Below are 16,174 nucleotides of genomic sequence, written 5' to 3'. Positions count from 1 at the left end.
ACCATAAACTTACTATTTTGATTAAGACCTCAAAAATTGTTTTCTCCCTTTAAAGACTGCTCTGTGCAACCGCACTATTTTCAGTTGCATACATTTGTTTAAAGGTGTAAATCTCCCTTGAATTGCTTAAGCTTGAGAAGTTGTTTTTGAATTGGTGTTTACAGGCGCCTCAAGATATTTTTCTATTTTAATCCACCTTTTAAAGGTAGTTGAGAGTAATTTTACCTTGATTTCCGAAAGCCTTTTTATACACCTTTTGAGAGGGTATCAATCTGAATTGTGCCCTTTGTAATCGTTAGTTTAAAACAAGCTTTATGTTCCTTTTGTGTTTTTATTTTTGGTTGTCTTAAAGTTAAGTATTAGTCTCCATTAACTGTTGATTAGTAGAATGGTCTGTATTAATACCTGTTTAGTCTGTTTAGATCAACTCAACCTACTTCTGTAACATTGCTGAAATTACTCCACACATAGCCCGGTGCCTAGGTCAGTTAAGGTGAACGGAATGTGATAAACATGTCATATAGCCTTATCAGCATGGTGAGGCAGTTGTCTTCCACTAAATTTTGGTTAATTTGATTTATGTGCCAGTAATTTTCAAGTATCCGAATTTTCCTAGTTTTAATTCAATGAAATTTTTGAGTAAAATTTTGTTTCAATTAAGATCTGTCTAGTCAAGAGTTTGGAGTCTATTTTGCTGTTCAGATTGCTGAGCACGTCTAGAAAATCATAGTTTGCTTAACTGTTTCAAGTTAAATTCTGCTTTAATTAAACCTCTGTTCAAACATTGAATGTGAACCTGTTTACTATTTAGATTGCTGAGCATTCCTGTAAAATCAAATTTTGCTTAACTGTTTTTGCTTTAATTATTCTCTATGTAAATATTTGTTCGAGTGTTCCGATTGCTGAGCTTGTTTGTAAAATAATAAGTTGTTTTATTATTCTGGCAAGCTACCAGTGCAAAACCCCAATGTGTCTCAGTAAATAAAAGAAAAAAGTATATTTTAGGTGTATTCAAATGGTTCAAATGGCTCTGAGCACTATGGGACTTAACATCTGAGGTCATCAGTCCCCTAGAACTTAGAGCTACTCAAACCTAACCAACCTAAGGAAATCACACACATCCATGCCCGAAGAAGGATTCGAACCTGCGACCGTAGCAGTCGCGCAGTTCCGGACTGAAGGACCTAGAACCGCTCGGCCACCGCGGCCGGCTCAAGTGTATTGTGGACTTGGACGTAGTCTTTCTACTCCAGAAGTCCGTATCCTGCTGGTCTTACACATCATACAGGACTGAAATGAGGATGCTGTCTGCCTCCCATACTCTTTAAGGTGTCCATGGAGAAGGTACTGGATCGCTGGTGTAGAAGGTGTGTGGGCATGGAGATCAGATTAGGAAACCAGTGTGTGTACACACTTTATATGCTCACGATCAGCTCGTTGCAGCAGAGAATGAAGAGGAAATATCTTACATGCTTAACATGCTTAGGAAATTGTTGGAAGAATATAGAACGTGCGGTTCAAAAATCAGTTTTGAGAAGACGGGCCATCTATGCTGTGGGGTGGAGGGAAGTGACTTCGTCATCAAAATTAAATCCTGTACTTCGGTCCTCAAAAATTAGTTTGCAGGTTAAAATGCGATTATACAAATCCACCTTGGAACCAATAACAAGTTATGGTAGTGAGTGCTGGGAACTCACAGAAAGAAATACAAAGATACTTAGAGTTTTAGAAATGAACTACCTGAGAAAACGTAGAATTTCCCGACTTGTATTGCGGATAGAATAGAAAAAAGCCTGCTAGGACTGTTAGGGCATATGAAGAGAGTGGAGGAAGACAGATAAGCAAAAAGAGCACTTTTATGGGAACCCCCTGTAGGGACAAGGAAAGGAAGACCTTGGAAACGTGGTACTCACTCCGCTCAAGAAACGATACAGCAATCTATGTACAAACGAAGCTAGTGACCCTACCAAATGAATGGTGAAATTGACTTCATTTGGCGAAAAAATTATAGCCTGTGTGTTCTGTAATTGTTATTGTTAACTTGCAAAAGGTAAAACAATTACTACTAATAAAAAAGTCATTTGAATGGAGTAAGAATGAGAAAAACGGCCTGGCAGTAAAAGAAAAATTCGGGACAACTTGCTTGCCCGCTGAAGTGCACTGTCAGTGCGAAAACTTGAGGATCTTGGTATGGATTGTTGGAACATCTGCCCCATTCACGTGATTTGGCATCATTCGACTTGTATCTATTATCATGTATGAATAAGTCAATAGCTAGTAAATATTTTGACTCCAATTGAAGAGTAATCTCGCACGTCTTTATCGTACGCGGATATTGAAACTCGACGGATTTCCTTCTCGCTAAGCTTCGTGGCACATACACTCCACTACAAACTAAAAGGATCGCGTTTTAGAAACCTCGTAATTGGCTCCCGTTGCGACGCATAAGTTTGAATGTTCGCTCAAAGATGCTTACAGAGTTCCTTTGTAACAATGCCCTGCGGCGTCTCCCTCGGGCTCGGCGACGCCTCAAACAACAATGTGTCGCCACAAGCGACGTAAAGCTCACAGCTCCGATTTTCATGTGATATGGAAGGTGGGTTAATGATGTTTATCTAACAGTCGGTAAGTGATGCTCGAAGGGATGCCTGTTTTAAGGCGTAATCTGCGGATACCAGTCACTGAATGACTCGACCAGAGGTGGAATTCATCCTACACCTAGGTCAGGGGGCTTAATGCAGCGCTTCAACTGGTTGCACAAATAAAATAGCAACTAAAAATTTACACAACTGAAGGTGTTTTAATTTGATATTTTATACTGAACAGCCGAAGTCCTGAAACCACCTGTATAAAGATGGACCTACAGAGCCGATAATATTATCTTGGAACTCTTTCATTTGGTCCGTGTTTGCATAGAAAAACAGTAATATCAGAAGTAGAGTCCGACTCGATGCAAAACACCTTGTTATTCGTTTATTTCTTTATTATCCCAAACTAGTTTCGGCGACAAATATCACCATCATCAGTGGGGTTTTTTAATCTAAAACATGCACAAAATGGTATGGTTGTACAAACACAGTAAAACATTATTACATTTCGTCTTTTGAAATATAGTTTTCTATTGATACTTTCATACTACCTTATTTATTGTATGTTACAGCATGTTTTAAGAAATTATTGGCGCTGTTTGCGACATATTTTCTGTGCTCTTTTTTCCTGTTGCCATCTTTTTACTTAGCGAACATCATGTCATCTGCAACCACGTGAGCGGCTGTTAGTAAACAAATACTAAAAGGTGAACTTCGTACGTCAGCAGTATACATTTGGGGTTGTGGTAGTGTTGTGGAAAACCAGTTATTTGGTGTGTACTGAGCTGTTGCTTAGCTATTCGTGTACTCACGTTCGTTGGATGGTATGTGGCTGCTTTTATACACAGAAAAACAAAAACTTTTGCACTTTGTTTCTGATCCAGAATATTACGCCATCTTGCTATTCGTGTGTGTCGCGAGAGGCGTATCGCAAGTGGCGAGAAAGGCTATGAAAAACTGTAGCGCGAATTACGACGACTTCTGTTCATTATTTATGTCTCTGTGTGTGATGGGGAAGTGGTTCTTTTGCGTGTGTGTGTTTTATGTTCTGTGTCCTTGGTCAGTTCTCTCAGAGCGGTAACGACATAGCCAGTTTGCGGGCCTTAGTACTAAATCAACCACAACAGTGCCAACTCTTGCCCACTATAAGCTCCATAATCTACATCTACGTGATTACTCTGCTGTTCACAATAAAGTGCCTGGCAGAGGGTTCAATCACTAACAACGCGCAGGAAAAACGAGCACTTACATTTTTCTGTGCGTGCCCTGATTTTTCTTCTTTTATCGTGATGATCATCTCTCCATATGTACGTGGGTGCTGTTTTCGCAATCGGAGGAGAAAACTGGTGACTGAAATTTAATGAGAAGATCCCGTCGCAACGAATAACGGCTTTGTTTTAATGATTGCCACTCCAATTCGTGTCTGTGGCACTATCTCCCCTATTTCGCGGTAATACAAAACGAGCTGCCCTTCTTTATACTTTTTCGATGTCATCCGTCAGCCCCACTTGATGCGGAGCACACACCGCACAGCAATACTCCAGAATAAAGCGGGCAAGCGCGGTGTAAGCAGTCTCTTCAGTAGACCTGTTGCACCTTCTATGTGTTCTACCAATGACTCGCAGTCTTTGGTTTGCTCTGTCCACAACATTATCTATGTGATATGTCCAATTTAGGTTATTTGTAATCGTAATCCCTAAGTATTTAGCCGAATTTACAGCCTTCAGATTTGTGTGACTTATAGCGTAATCGAAATTTAGTACACATGTGAATAACTTCACACTTTTCTTTATTCAGGGTCAATTTCCACTTTTCGCACCATACATCTAAATCATTTTGCAATTCGTTTTGGTCGTCTGATGACTTAACAAGACGGTAAATAACAGCATCATTTGCAAAAAATCTAAGACGGCTACTCAGATTGTCGCCTATGTCGTTAATATACACTCCTGGAAATTGAAATAAGAACACCGTGAATTCATTGTCCCAGGAAGGGGAAACTTTATTGACACATTCCTGGGGTCAGATACATCACATGATCACACTGACAGAACCACAGGCACATAGACACAGGCAACAGAGCATGCACAATGTCGGCGCTAGTACAGTGTATATCCACCTTTCGCAGCAATGCAGGCTGCTATTCTCCCATGGAGACGATCGTAGAGATGCTGGATGTAGTCCTGTGGAACGGCTTGCCATGCCATTTCCACCTGGCGCCTCAGTTGGACCAGCGTTCGTGATGGACGTGCAGACCGCGTGAGACGACGCTTCATCCAGTCCCAAACATGCTCAATGGGGGACAGATCCGGAGATCTTGCTGGCCAGGGTAGTTGACTTACACCTTCTAGAGCACGTTGGGTGGCACGGGATACATGCGGACGTGCATTGTCCTGTTGGAACAGCAAGTTCCCTTGCCGGTCTAGGAATGGTAGAACGATGGGTTCGATGACGGTTTGGATGTACCGTGCACTATTCAGTGTCCCCTCGACGATCACCAGTGGTGTACGGCCAGTGTAGGAGATCGCTCCCCACACCATGATGCCGGGTGTTGGCCCTGTGTGCCTCGGTCGTATGCAGTCCTGATTGTGGCGCTCACCTGCACGGCGCCAAACACGCATACGACCATCATTGGCACCAAGGCAGAAGCGACTCTCATCGCTGAAGACGACACGTCTCCATTCGTCCCTCCATTCACGCCTGTCGCGACACCACTGGAGGCGGGCTGCACGATGTTGGGGCGTGAGCGGAAGACGGCCTAACGTTGTGCGGGACCGTAGCCCAGCTTCATGGAGACGGTTGCGAATGGTCCTCGCCGATACCCCAGGAGCAACAGTGTCCCTAATTTGCTGGGAAGTGGCGGTGCGGTCCCCTACGGCACTGCGTAGGATCCTACGGTCTTGGCGTGCATCCGTGCGTCGCTGCGGTCCGGTCCCAGGTCGACGGGCACGTGCACCTTCCGCCGACCACTGGCGACAGCATCGATGTACTGTGGAGACCTCACGCCCCACGTGTTGAGCAATTCGGCGGTACGTCCACCCGGCCTCCCGCATGCCCACTATACGCCCTCGCTCAAAGTCCGTCAACTGCACATACGGTTCACGTTCACGCTGTCGCGGCATGCTACCAGTGTTAAAGACGGCGATGGAGCTCCGTATGCCACGGCAAACTGGCTGACACTGACGGCGACGGTGCACAAATGCTGCGCAGCTAGCGCCATTCGACGGCCAACACCGCGGTTCCTGGTGTGTCCGCTGTGCCGTGCGTGTGATCATTGCTTGTACAGCCCTCTCGTTGTGTCCGGAGCAAGTATGGTGGGTCTGACACACCGGTGTCAATGTGTTCTTTTTTCCATTTCCAGGAGTGTAGATAAGAACAATAGAGGGCCTATAACATTACCTTGATAAACGAAGGATATTACTTCTGTTTTACTCGATGACTTTCCGTCTGTTACTACTAACTGTGACATTTCTGACAGGAAATTGCGAACCCAGTCGCACAAATGAGGCTATATTCCACAGGCACGCAGTTTGGTTAGAAGACACTTGTGAAGAACGGTGTCGAAAGCTTTCTGGAAATCTAAAAATATAGAATCAGTTTGAAATCCCCTGTGTATAGCACTCATTACTTTATGAGTATAAAGAGCTAGTTCTAGTTTTTAAGATCGATATTTTTTGAATCCATGCTATGTTTCAATAAATCGATTTCTTCGAGGTGCTTCATAATGTTCAAATACAGTATATCTTCCAAAACCCTGCTGCAAATCGACGTTAATGATATGGGCCTGTAATTCAGCGGATTACTACTACTTCCCTTTTTGGTTATTGGTGTACTTGAGCAATTTTCCAATTTTTAGGTACGAATCTTTCTGTGTGCGAGCGGTTGCATACAATTGCTAAATATAGAGCTGCTGTATATCAGCATACTCTGAAAAGAACGTGACTGGTATACAATATGAACCGGATGCCTTGCCTTTATTAAGCGATTTAAGCTGCTTTAGTACACCGAGGATATCTACTTCTATGTTTCTCATCTTGGCAGCTGTTCTTGATTGGAATTCAGGAATATTTACTTCGTCTTCTTTGGTGAAGGAGTTTCGGAAAATCATGTTTAATAACTCTGCTTTAGTGGCGCTGCCATCAGTGACTTCACCGTTGTTATCACGGAGTGAAGATATTGATTGTGTCTTGCCACTTGCCATGATAAATGTCGGCGTGACTGTGCGCTCTTAGAAAGTGGTCTCATGACGAAAGACTCTTTTTGTTTATTGTTATGTCATCTCCCTTGCCTCATGTGGGCGGCAGATGAACATTCAGAGCTCTGATTAACAATCCCTGCAGACAAAAGGTATGTAGTATACAGAAATACGAAAAACTATAAATTAATAGATGAGATATTTTCAAGTGATTTTAAAATTTGTAAAGATGTCTTTAATGAAGGTTTCATATAAAAGAAACTTGGTTTCCGTCGTTGTTAATTTTAAAACAGAAATTTTAAAAGGTAAAACTACAAACGTAAGGTTACATTTAACACACGTTGTAGAAAACTATCTTAAAAATGAAGCACTACACTGTCATTAAAAATTGAAGGAGCTGCCCTGTGAAAAATCGTCTGTTATTGGTGCGAAAAATGTTAGGCGTTTTGGTAGGTTAAAGAGAGTGTGGATGTAAGTATGGAAGTTTGATGGATACTATAGACAGAGAAGGAGTGGATGTTGGAGACACCGTGAAAAAAGTACGGTTTGGGCCTAATATGAATAAGAAAAAGTGATAGAGGAAGGGGGAAAAGGAGTAGGCAAATCACTACTCGACCATTGCATGGGTGCAAATAAACAATGGGCTCCCTGAGTTTGAGTTTGAAATTATTATCTGAGTCTTCTTAGACTCTGATGACGTCTCCAGCATCAGGAGAGGAAGTTTTAGGCACAGAAACATACCTTAGATGAAGACGTGATGCCTGTTTAACAGAAAATCATCAGTGATGTGACAGCGCTGAAAGCTATTACAAGTTAAGATAACGGCGTCTCCTATTGGCTCGGAAGGGCAGTAAGGCGCACTCACAACATAGAAACGATTAGAACGAAAGCGAAAATACTTGCAGAATTCTCGGATGTCCTTCCGAATCAAATCATAAGTTTTCCATGATATTTCGACAAACAGACGCGTTGCCATCTTCGGGTGGTTTCTGATGACTGCTTCTCCGCTGTTGTCGGCGTTGACGGAAAATCATTCCCGTGTGTGCTGATGACCGCAACCCACGACGACAGCGCGCTCACTGGAGACCACGTCGCCGTCTACCACCTCTCCCCCCTTCCCACCCCTCCCCCTCGCTTAAAACACCACCACCCACCGAGGCAAAAACACGGACAACGAATGGAGTGGGGTGATGGAGGGGTAATGCCAACGTATACAGTACGTCGACAACAGCAGAGCAGCAGTCGTCAGAAACCACCGAAGACGTCAACGAATCTGTTCGCTGAAATACCATGGAGAACATACGACCTGCGCGGACACTCGATAACATGACGGGAATACGTCAGATTGCAGAAAGTGCAAATACCTATCGACTTAGCCTCGTATGTTTTTATTAGTGTATCCGTTCTCACGTAATGTTATCTGTAGTTCATTTAAGTCATGTTCGAGGTTATCACCATCGCTTATCCGGTGCGCCCATGCTGTCGGTGTGTGTAACACAGTGTCCTTTTGTTCTGGATGCTGGTGTGACCCTCCACCTGCTTCGGTTTTGCTGTACGCCTGATACCCCATTTTTATTAATTAGTTCATTTCCTTTGACGAAAAACGGTCGAGAGCAAAATCCTTTCTGGAGAGATGGCCATTTCGATTGTACTGGAAACGTCAGTGATCGTTCAGATTTTTTATTTTCGGCATTATCATACAAAATTTCAACAAGTTAGTACCGGTTTCGACCGTAATTGACCCCCTTCAGGTAAAAGACATATGCACTAGCTCGTGTTGAGAGAGACTGACAGACAATATGGTTTTCTCAGTGGTTGGAGCGAACTACTGTATGCATCTTGCAGTCTGAAGATGGCCGGTAATTTCTTATTGAAATTCTGTGCGTTTTTCCCTTAAAATAAAATACAGTGCTCAAAAGAATTATGGGAAAACGACTTTGGGCGTCCGCCATACTCCACTGAGCAATAATTGAGGACTGAATGTGTTACCCAATTATACTTTTACTTTTCACAAATTAAGTCCACAAAAAACATCATTCCGTCACCTAGAGTTTATATAAAAAGAACTGAAATGTCCGACAGGTGTCGAAAAGAAAGTGGGAACAATCATACATCCCATCATCTTAGGTGCTTTTCACTGGAATTTGAGAACTTCAGTAACGTGTATACCCTCCGTGAGTGTTTATCACTGCCTGACAACTAAGTGGCATGCTCCATATAAGTCTACAGAGGTCACTTTATGGTACCCGTTCCCATTACTCATTGAGAGCCCTTAATCGTTCTTGGAGAGTCTTTGGTGGAACAGGGGACCACGAACATGTGTGTCAACCGTGTCCCACATATGTAGGATGGGGTTTAGGTTGGGACTCAGCGCCGGCCATTCCATTACTTCAATGTCCAGGCTTGGCACGACATCACTGCTGACGCTCGCCACACAGCCCCTGGCATCAGAAGGAATTCAGGGACACCACCGTGCGCTGCAGCCGCCACGTGGTCCAACAGGATCTGTTGAATGTACTGCCTGGCGGTAAGGCGACCATGGATAACAGCAAGATCCGTACGGTTGTCAACACTGAAGCCTCCCGATAACATCACAGAACCTTACTCCACTGGACAACATTTGGCAGGTACCACTCACCACGGATCTCCTCACACGAACATTCGTCTGCGAATAGCGCGTTTCGCCAGTGACTAATATGCCCGTTAACATGCGAACGTTAGAATTGAAGGCGGGCTGTAAAATGTTGTCATGTCAAGGAGGGTACTCGAACAAGACGCCTAGGTCCCTGTTCATTACAGTATGATACGACACAACGGCTCCAGTGACCCTTCCGAGATCTTCTTGCTGTGCTCTGGCGGTATTCCTACGACGCTGAAACGCAGAGACGGCCAGATATCTGTCTGCACGTGGAGCTGTAACGCACTGGCAACCTTGTACACACTCCTGGTGTATTGACCCGCCTCCCTGTAGGTACCCACAGCACTGGATGACACATGGAGAGGCATTGTCATCTACAGCAACACGACCAAAATCCAGTCTTTTCGGATCAAACAGATCGTTCTTGCAACTTGCATTGTGTTAAGGTGTCGTATTGCATGTGCTTGATTGAAGACAATGTCCACAAACGACAACTGCCATCTGTTTACCTCACAAGAAAATAGTGGTACACCGGTACTCGCTTCCTACTGAAAGGGGGGGGGGGGGGGCTGACACTTAAATGCTTAACACAGCGAACGATTTTAATTGTTGCCTACATTGAAAGCGAACATCTCAAGTCATGCAGTAAGATGACAGGTACTGCCTGCAACAAAATAGATTTAACATATCTGATATTGATACACGTGTTCACCTAATTCTTTTGAATACTGTATTTTCAAATCGAAGTCTTTAATGGCTGTGCGGACTGACCTGGAAGCGGAGGTCCCAAAGTGGAGGCTCGGCGTACGGGATGCCCACGTAGGCGAAGAAGCGCTTCCCACGCCGGGACAGCATGCTGGACCCCGCCACCTTTCCCTGCTCGACGTCGACGACTGGCGCCAGTTCCGTGTCCTCCGCGGCCGTGGCCGCTGACGCCAGCGAGGCACTCGCCAGCAGCAGGCAGGAGAGCGCCAGCGCAGACGCCATTAACCGGGGACCCATTTCGCCGCAGTGCCGGCCGGCCGCTCCTCGTCAGATACCTGTCGCCCGTCTCCGTCTTATCGCGGCGATAACGCCGGCGTATCGCCTGCCTCCACACCAGAGGACACGTCAGGAGTCGAACTGACTGCCACACATACTGCAGATTACGCAAATAGCTCTTCCAGAGCGTGACAGTGAAGAACTCATTCACGCCACAGCATAAACAAGTTACTGCTTGTGATACTGAAATATCTCACGGATGAGTAAAGCCACGAACGTTTATGGAACAGTTCTCAACGCTGTGTTCATACAGGGTGTTCGGAAGTTCCCGTTACAGACTTGTAGGATATGTGGAGGGGAGTGAGTACATGAAATTTTGAATAGGAACCTGTTTCCGGAAACGTACCGCTCCTGTTCTATGACGGTACAGTTCAAATGTTTAATTCATCCATTTCTGCTTGAGAAACTGAATTAGTCGTGACTCAGTACGATTATTAGATAACAATTCGAAAGCAAACATAACGAAACATCTATTTATCACTTGAACGATTTTTTTTTGTATTAAGACACAAATATTTCATGTTTACATTATTCCATATATATACTGTACGTACAGAACAGCTCCAACAGCGGCTCGGTGTGGCGACCAACAACGTCGTTACAGAGATTGTACCTGGTCAAATGGCTCCGAGCGCTATGGGACTTAACTTCTGAGGTCATCAGTCCCCTAGAACTTAGAACTACTTAAACCTAACCTAACCTAAGGACATTACACACACCCATGCCCGAGGCAGGATTCGAACCTGCGACCGGATCAGTCGCGCGGTTCCAGACTGTAGCGCCTAGAATCGCTCGGCCACCCCAGTCGGCAGATTGTACCTATGGAGCATGTTCTGGGACACACTCCCCATCCCACCTAGTGTCTCTTGAGTTTCTAGTGCAGTAGCCAGAACTTGTGCCAATAGTTTTTCCTCTGTCTCTACAGAAGTATCGTAAATTAAACTTTGCATACGACCCCACAAGAAGTAATCCGTAGGAGTTAGATCCGGCGATCGTGGAGGCCACGTGGTTGGACCAACTCGGCCAACCCATCTTTCACCGTATCGTCTGTTGAGATGTTTCCTAACCGCACTTGAGAACTGAGGTGGTGCACCATAGCGCTGGAACCACATGTGCTGACGGACTTTCAGTGGCACAGCTCCGAAGAACGAGTCCAATACGTTTTGTAAGAAGATCAAGTATGCAGGACCAGTTAACTTGAGTGGAAGGAAGTATAGCTTAATCACATGACCGTCCAGAATACCTGCTCACACGGTAATACCAAACCGGTGCTGAAATCGCTGAACATGGGCCGGCCGCGGTGGCCGTGCGGCTCTAGGCGCTACAGTCTGGAACCCGCCACCGCTGCGGTCGCAGGTTCGAATCCTGCCTCGGGCATGGTTGTATGTGGTGTCCTAAGGTTAGTTAGGTTTAAGTAGTTCTAAGTTCTAGGGTACTGATTACCTCATAAATTAAGTCCCATGGTGCTCAGAGCCATTTGAACCATTTTGAAACTGATCATGGGTGGTACGAAGGGTTTCCTCTGCCCAGACATGGCTGTTTCGCGAATTCAGAGTACAGTCCATAGTGAAATTACATTCACATGTGAATAGAGTTCGACATGGAAACAGGGGTGTGTCGATACACTAGTTCAGAAACGCGTTGTGGAAAATCGGCTTGACCCATAACATGTACTCTTTGTAAGCGGTACGGATGTAATTGTTGCTCACACAGAACGCCCCAGACGATATTGCGACTAACACCCTTGCACGTGCAACTGTTCGAGTGCTCGTTGACGGGTTCTCTTCAAGTACATCTCCATCACAATGGTCGTGCGGCGTTGCCGTGGAGCACCGCAGTCCTGCCTCCTTCCGGAGAACGTAGTTTTTCTCGGAGCCGCTGCGTAACTTGAGCAAAACGTTTGTGCGACTGAGTGCTACGTTGCGGAAAACGTTCGTGATGCAGCCGACTAGCAGTTCTTCCGTTACCAAGGGCTTCGCCGTACACAAGGAGCGTATCTGTGTCTTCCGAAAACGTGTACCGAACCGTGTTTACTGTATCGGATACTCACATACATTGAATAGACCTCGCAGCAAGGCAGACGTTAAGTGAAATCAGGTGACCATCTGACGGAGTTCATGTCATCCTGCTCACCCTATTGCATACTAGGTTAAGAAGTTCTGAGACTTTTCTCTTTCCCTGAATAGACGTGAACGCATTACACATCTGAATTGAACCCGCCATAGAACGGAAACAGTACGTTTCTGGATATAGGTTCCTAGTCAGATTATTGTATACTCAGTCCCTTCTACAAGTTCTATAAGATTGTAACGGAAATTTCCGAACACTCTGTATAACAGCTTCCTGCGATGTTGTAGGGACCTCTTATGAAAAAAAAATAAAGTCCAGATCGCTAAATAAAATGTATTTCGTTGTTACGACGATTCACCATTTGCCATCAACACATATGTGAAATTAAGATGAAAGGAACATAAAGAGCATCGGGCGTTTGTTATACATCAAGCTCCAAAAATTTAAAAAGTTAAAAATCTTCTAAAATGTTCGCTCAACACAAAATCAGAGCTTGCGAAACAAGGATCAGTATCAATATTAAAATCTACATCTAATCGGACTGTCAACTACACACTGGTTTAAAAATTATACAATGATATTTCGTTGTGTATATTTGTTATATAAAGTATTTCTGTCTTTTTATTATTGTAAGCTAAAAGAAAAATAGAACCAGACTGATAATCAGGCGTTGAGTGGGTATTGGTCCGTCCCAGAAAAGCTTATAGAGTTGCTCTTTGGGCAGTCCGCATCTCTGCATTTCGTTTTAAAGTGCATCATATCATGGGTCCAGACAACAAAGTAGCCGACGCGTTAAGTCGCATCTAATATGACTGTGACTCCCCGCTATATGCGAGGATGGTGGCCAACTTGCCTCAGGCAGGGTTGTGTTGACTGAAGTTAACTCTTTTGCGATCTGAAGGGGAGACAGGAACAACATGTGGTTTGGCCTTCTGTGTGTAAGGATAAACGTCGGTTAGAGAGGGGGCGTCAGTTATTCAAACAAGAGACACCCAATTCTAACTCACGCTAGGGAAGAGACATCCAATTCTAACTCACGCTAGGGTCTTCTCGAATTTAATCGTGCCAGCAGACCCATGGACGGTATCTTTGTGGGACTACAGGGGCGACCCCTTCCACGTAGCCGGAGGGGGTAAGGGGGGGGGGGGCTACATGTTGGTGGTGGTGGGCGGGTTTCCTTGTGTTAACTAGTTAAATCCCAGCCACGGGCTACTGGTGGCCAATCTGTACAGCATCTTACCAAAATCTTTGCCATCTTCGCACCAGCGAGCAGCCTAGTAAGTGATATAATGCTCCTACATTTACATCTAGGAAATTCCAGAGATTTTGTTTCGATCGTGGTGTTAGGTACGTTATCACTACTCCTTGCTACCCTCACCTGGCCTTTGCTGAGGACATGAATAGGAATCCGGAGGCCACGTTTTATGCTAGGTCTCAAAAACGATGGGACCTTTCTATCCCATGATTAAATCTTGCTTTTAATACTGCTCAGCATTAGGCCATCATTCTGACCTCATTAATCCTGGCCTATCCAATTAAATCATCCTTGAGTAATCTTGGACCATTGACGAGCTACTCCCTGAGCGAGTCACCCCCAAAACCGTCGAACATAACTGGGAGAGAGCCAAACGCAATACAGAGCTCGCACGTAGGCGTCAGACGCGCAGATGGAGACGTGGAGCCCCGAGTTAAAGGGGAAGGTTGTGTAACTGTGAGTAGGTTTAACGTAGGAGCCACGACTGGAGCAACCCCTTCTAATAAGGTGGTTCACCTTTTTTAGGCCCCTGTAAAATTTTAAGATTTCTGAGTCCAGTTAGTATCTTGGTCCACAATGAATTGAACGGGAAGGTCTCTAGAGTACATACGAGGGTTGTTTTTTAAGTAAGGGCCGTTTTTATTTTAAAAAAAAGATACCAATACTTTTGTAAAAAAACTTTTATTTTCTGATTCTACACACTTTTACCTATTTTTCTACATAGTTGCCTTATTTATTTAAGCACTTGTCATACCGTACAACTAAGTTTTTAATTCCCTCTTCAAAGAATTCGGCCGCCTGCTCCGACAGCCAAGAGTTCACGGCCGCTTTCACTTCATCGTCGTCATTGAAGCGCTGCCCGCCAATGGTGTTTCAGGTACCGGAAAAGGTGAAAATCGCTAGGAGCAAGGTCGGGGCTGTATGGTGCATGGTCCAAAACTTCCCAGCCAAAAGAATGAATCAAATCCCGAGTCTTTTGAGAGGTGTGAGGCCTAGCGTTATCGTGCAGGAGCAAAACTCCTTTTGTCAGCATGCCGCGCCTTTTGTTTTGAATTGCTCTGCAGAGATTCTTTAGAGTTGCACAGTAGGCATCTGAGTTGATTGTCGTTCCTCGTGGCATAAAGTCCACTACCAAAACACCGCGCCGGTCCCAGAACACAGTTGCCATAATCTTGCGCTTTGACAGCGTCTGTTTGGCTTTGAGCTTGACGGGTGAGGTTGTGTGTCGCCATTCCATCGATTGTCGCTTGCTTTCGGGAGTGATATGGGATACCCATGTTTCATCTCCAGTGACAATTTGACTCAACATGTCATCCCCTTCTTCCTCGTAAGGAATCAAAAGTCCAATGAAGTGGCAAATCTCTTCCCTTTGTGGTCCTCTGTGAGGAGTCTGGGTACCCACCGAGAACACAGTTTCTTAACATTTTAGGTTTTCAGACACAATTTTGTACAAAACCGATCTTGAAACTAGTGGAAATTCCAAAGAAAGAGTGGAAATTGTGAATCTTCTGTCCTCACGAATCTTTATTTCGACTGCAGCCACCAAATCATCAGTGATCACAGAGGGCCGGCCTGAGCGTTCTTCGTCATGGACGTTTTGACGGCCATTTATAAACTCTCTAACCCATTGACGCACTTTACCTTCACTCATTGCATTCAAGCCATAAACTTCTGTTCAAATGGTTCAAATGGCTCTGAGCACTATGGGACTTAACATCTGTGGTCATCAGTCCCCCAGAACTTAGAACTACTTAAACCTAACTAACCTAAGGACATCACACACATCCATGCCCGAGGCAGGATTCGAACCTGCGACCGTAGCAGTCCCGCGGTTCCGGACTGAGCTCCTAGAACCGCTAGATCACCGCGGCCGGCAAACTTCTGTTAACTGACGATGAATTTCTGCAGCTGATAGGCTTCTCGCGGTCAAAAAACGTATCACTGACCGTATCTCACACGTGGCGGGCGATTCAATAATCGTAAACATTATAAAGTAGCATAGCGATGCGTACACGTCAGCTACAGAGCTGCAACTTGCATCAGTGTGAACGGGAAGGATGCCGGCAAGTGGCGCGGTGGCTTGTTGCGGCGTCCGCGCGAACTACGGGACTATACGCGCGAAACTCTATCACAGAGAAGCATCGGTTATCTGTTTGCACACGCGCTGGCTACAATGCCACACATCTACACTAATGAAGAATATGTAGATACGGTGTATGTTTACGGCTTCTGCAATGGTAGTGCTCCTGCTGCTGTCGAACAATACCATCGAAGTTTTGCGACACTTTAATTCCTGATCGTAGAGTGTTTACCAGAGTTTTCAGCATACTGTGCGTAAGAAGTAGTCTTCCAAGTTCCCATTTTTCTGCTGAACATTTAGTTCAACA

At 44.9% G+C, this 16,174-nt stretch overlaps 1 protein-coding gene across 1 annotated transcript in view; it reads right to left on the bottom strand.

Annotated features, from left to right (window-relative positions):
• The window catches only part of LOC126259763 (venom carboxylesterase-6-like), a 152,900-nt gene extending 142,469 nt beyond the window's left edge, over positions 1-10,431 (bottom strand). The window contains exon 1 of the mRNA XM_049956763.1: positions 10,193-10,431. Within this exon, the coding sequence (XP_049812720.1) occupies positions 10,193-10,423 (231 nt within the window). The 5' untranslated portion in view covers positions 10,424-10,431. The remainder of the gene's footprint in view (positions 1-10,192) is intronic.
• Positions 10,432-16,174: the final 5,743 nt, after the last annotated feature.

This window comes from Schistocerca nitens, chromosome 5 (genome assembly GCF_023898315.1).
Source record: "Schistocerca nitens isolate TAMUIC-IGC-003100 chromosome 5, iqSchNite1.1, whole genome shotgun sequence".
In the NCBI taxonomy this organism is placed as follows: Eukaryota; Metazoa; Arthropoda; class Insecta; order Orthoptera; family Acrididae; genus Schistocerca; species Schistocerca nitens.
The sequence above is the reverse complement of the archived record's forward strand: the minus strand, read 5'-3'. Positions and strand labels throughout refer to the sequence as shown.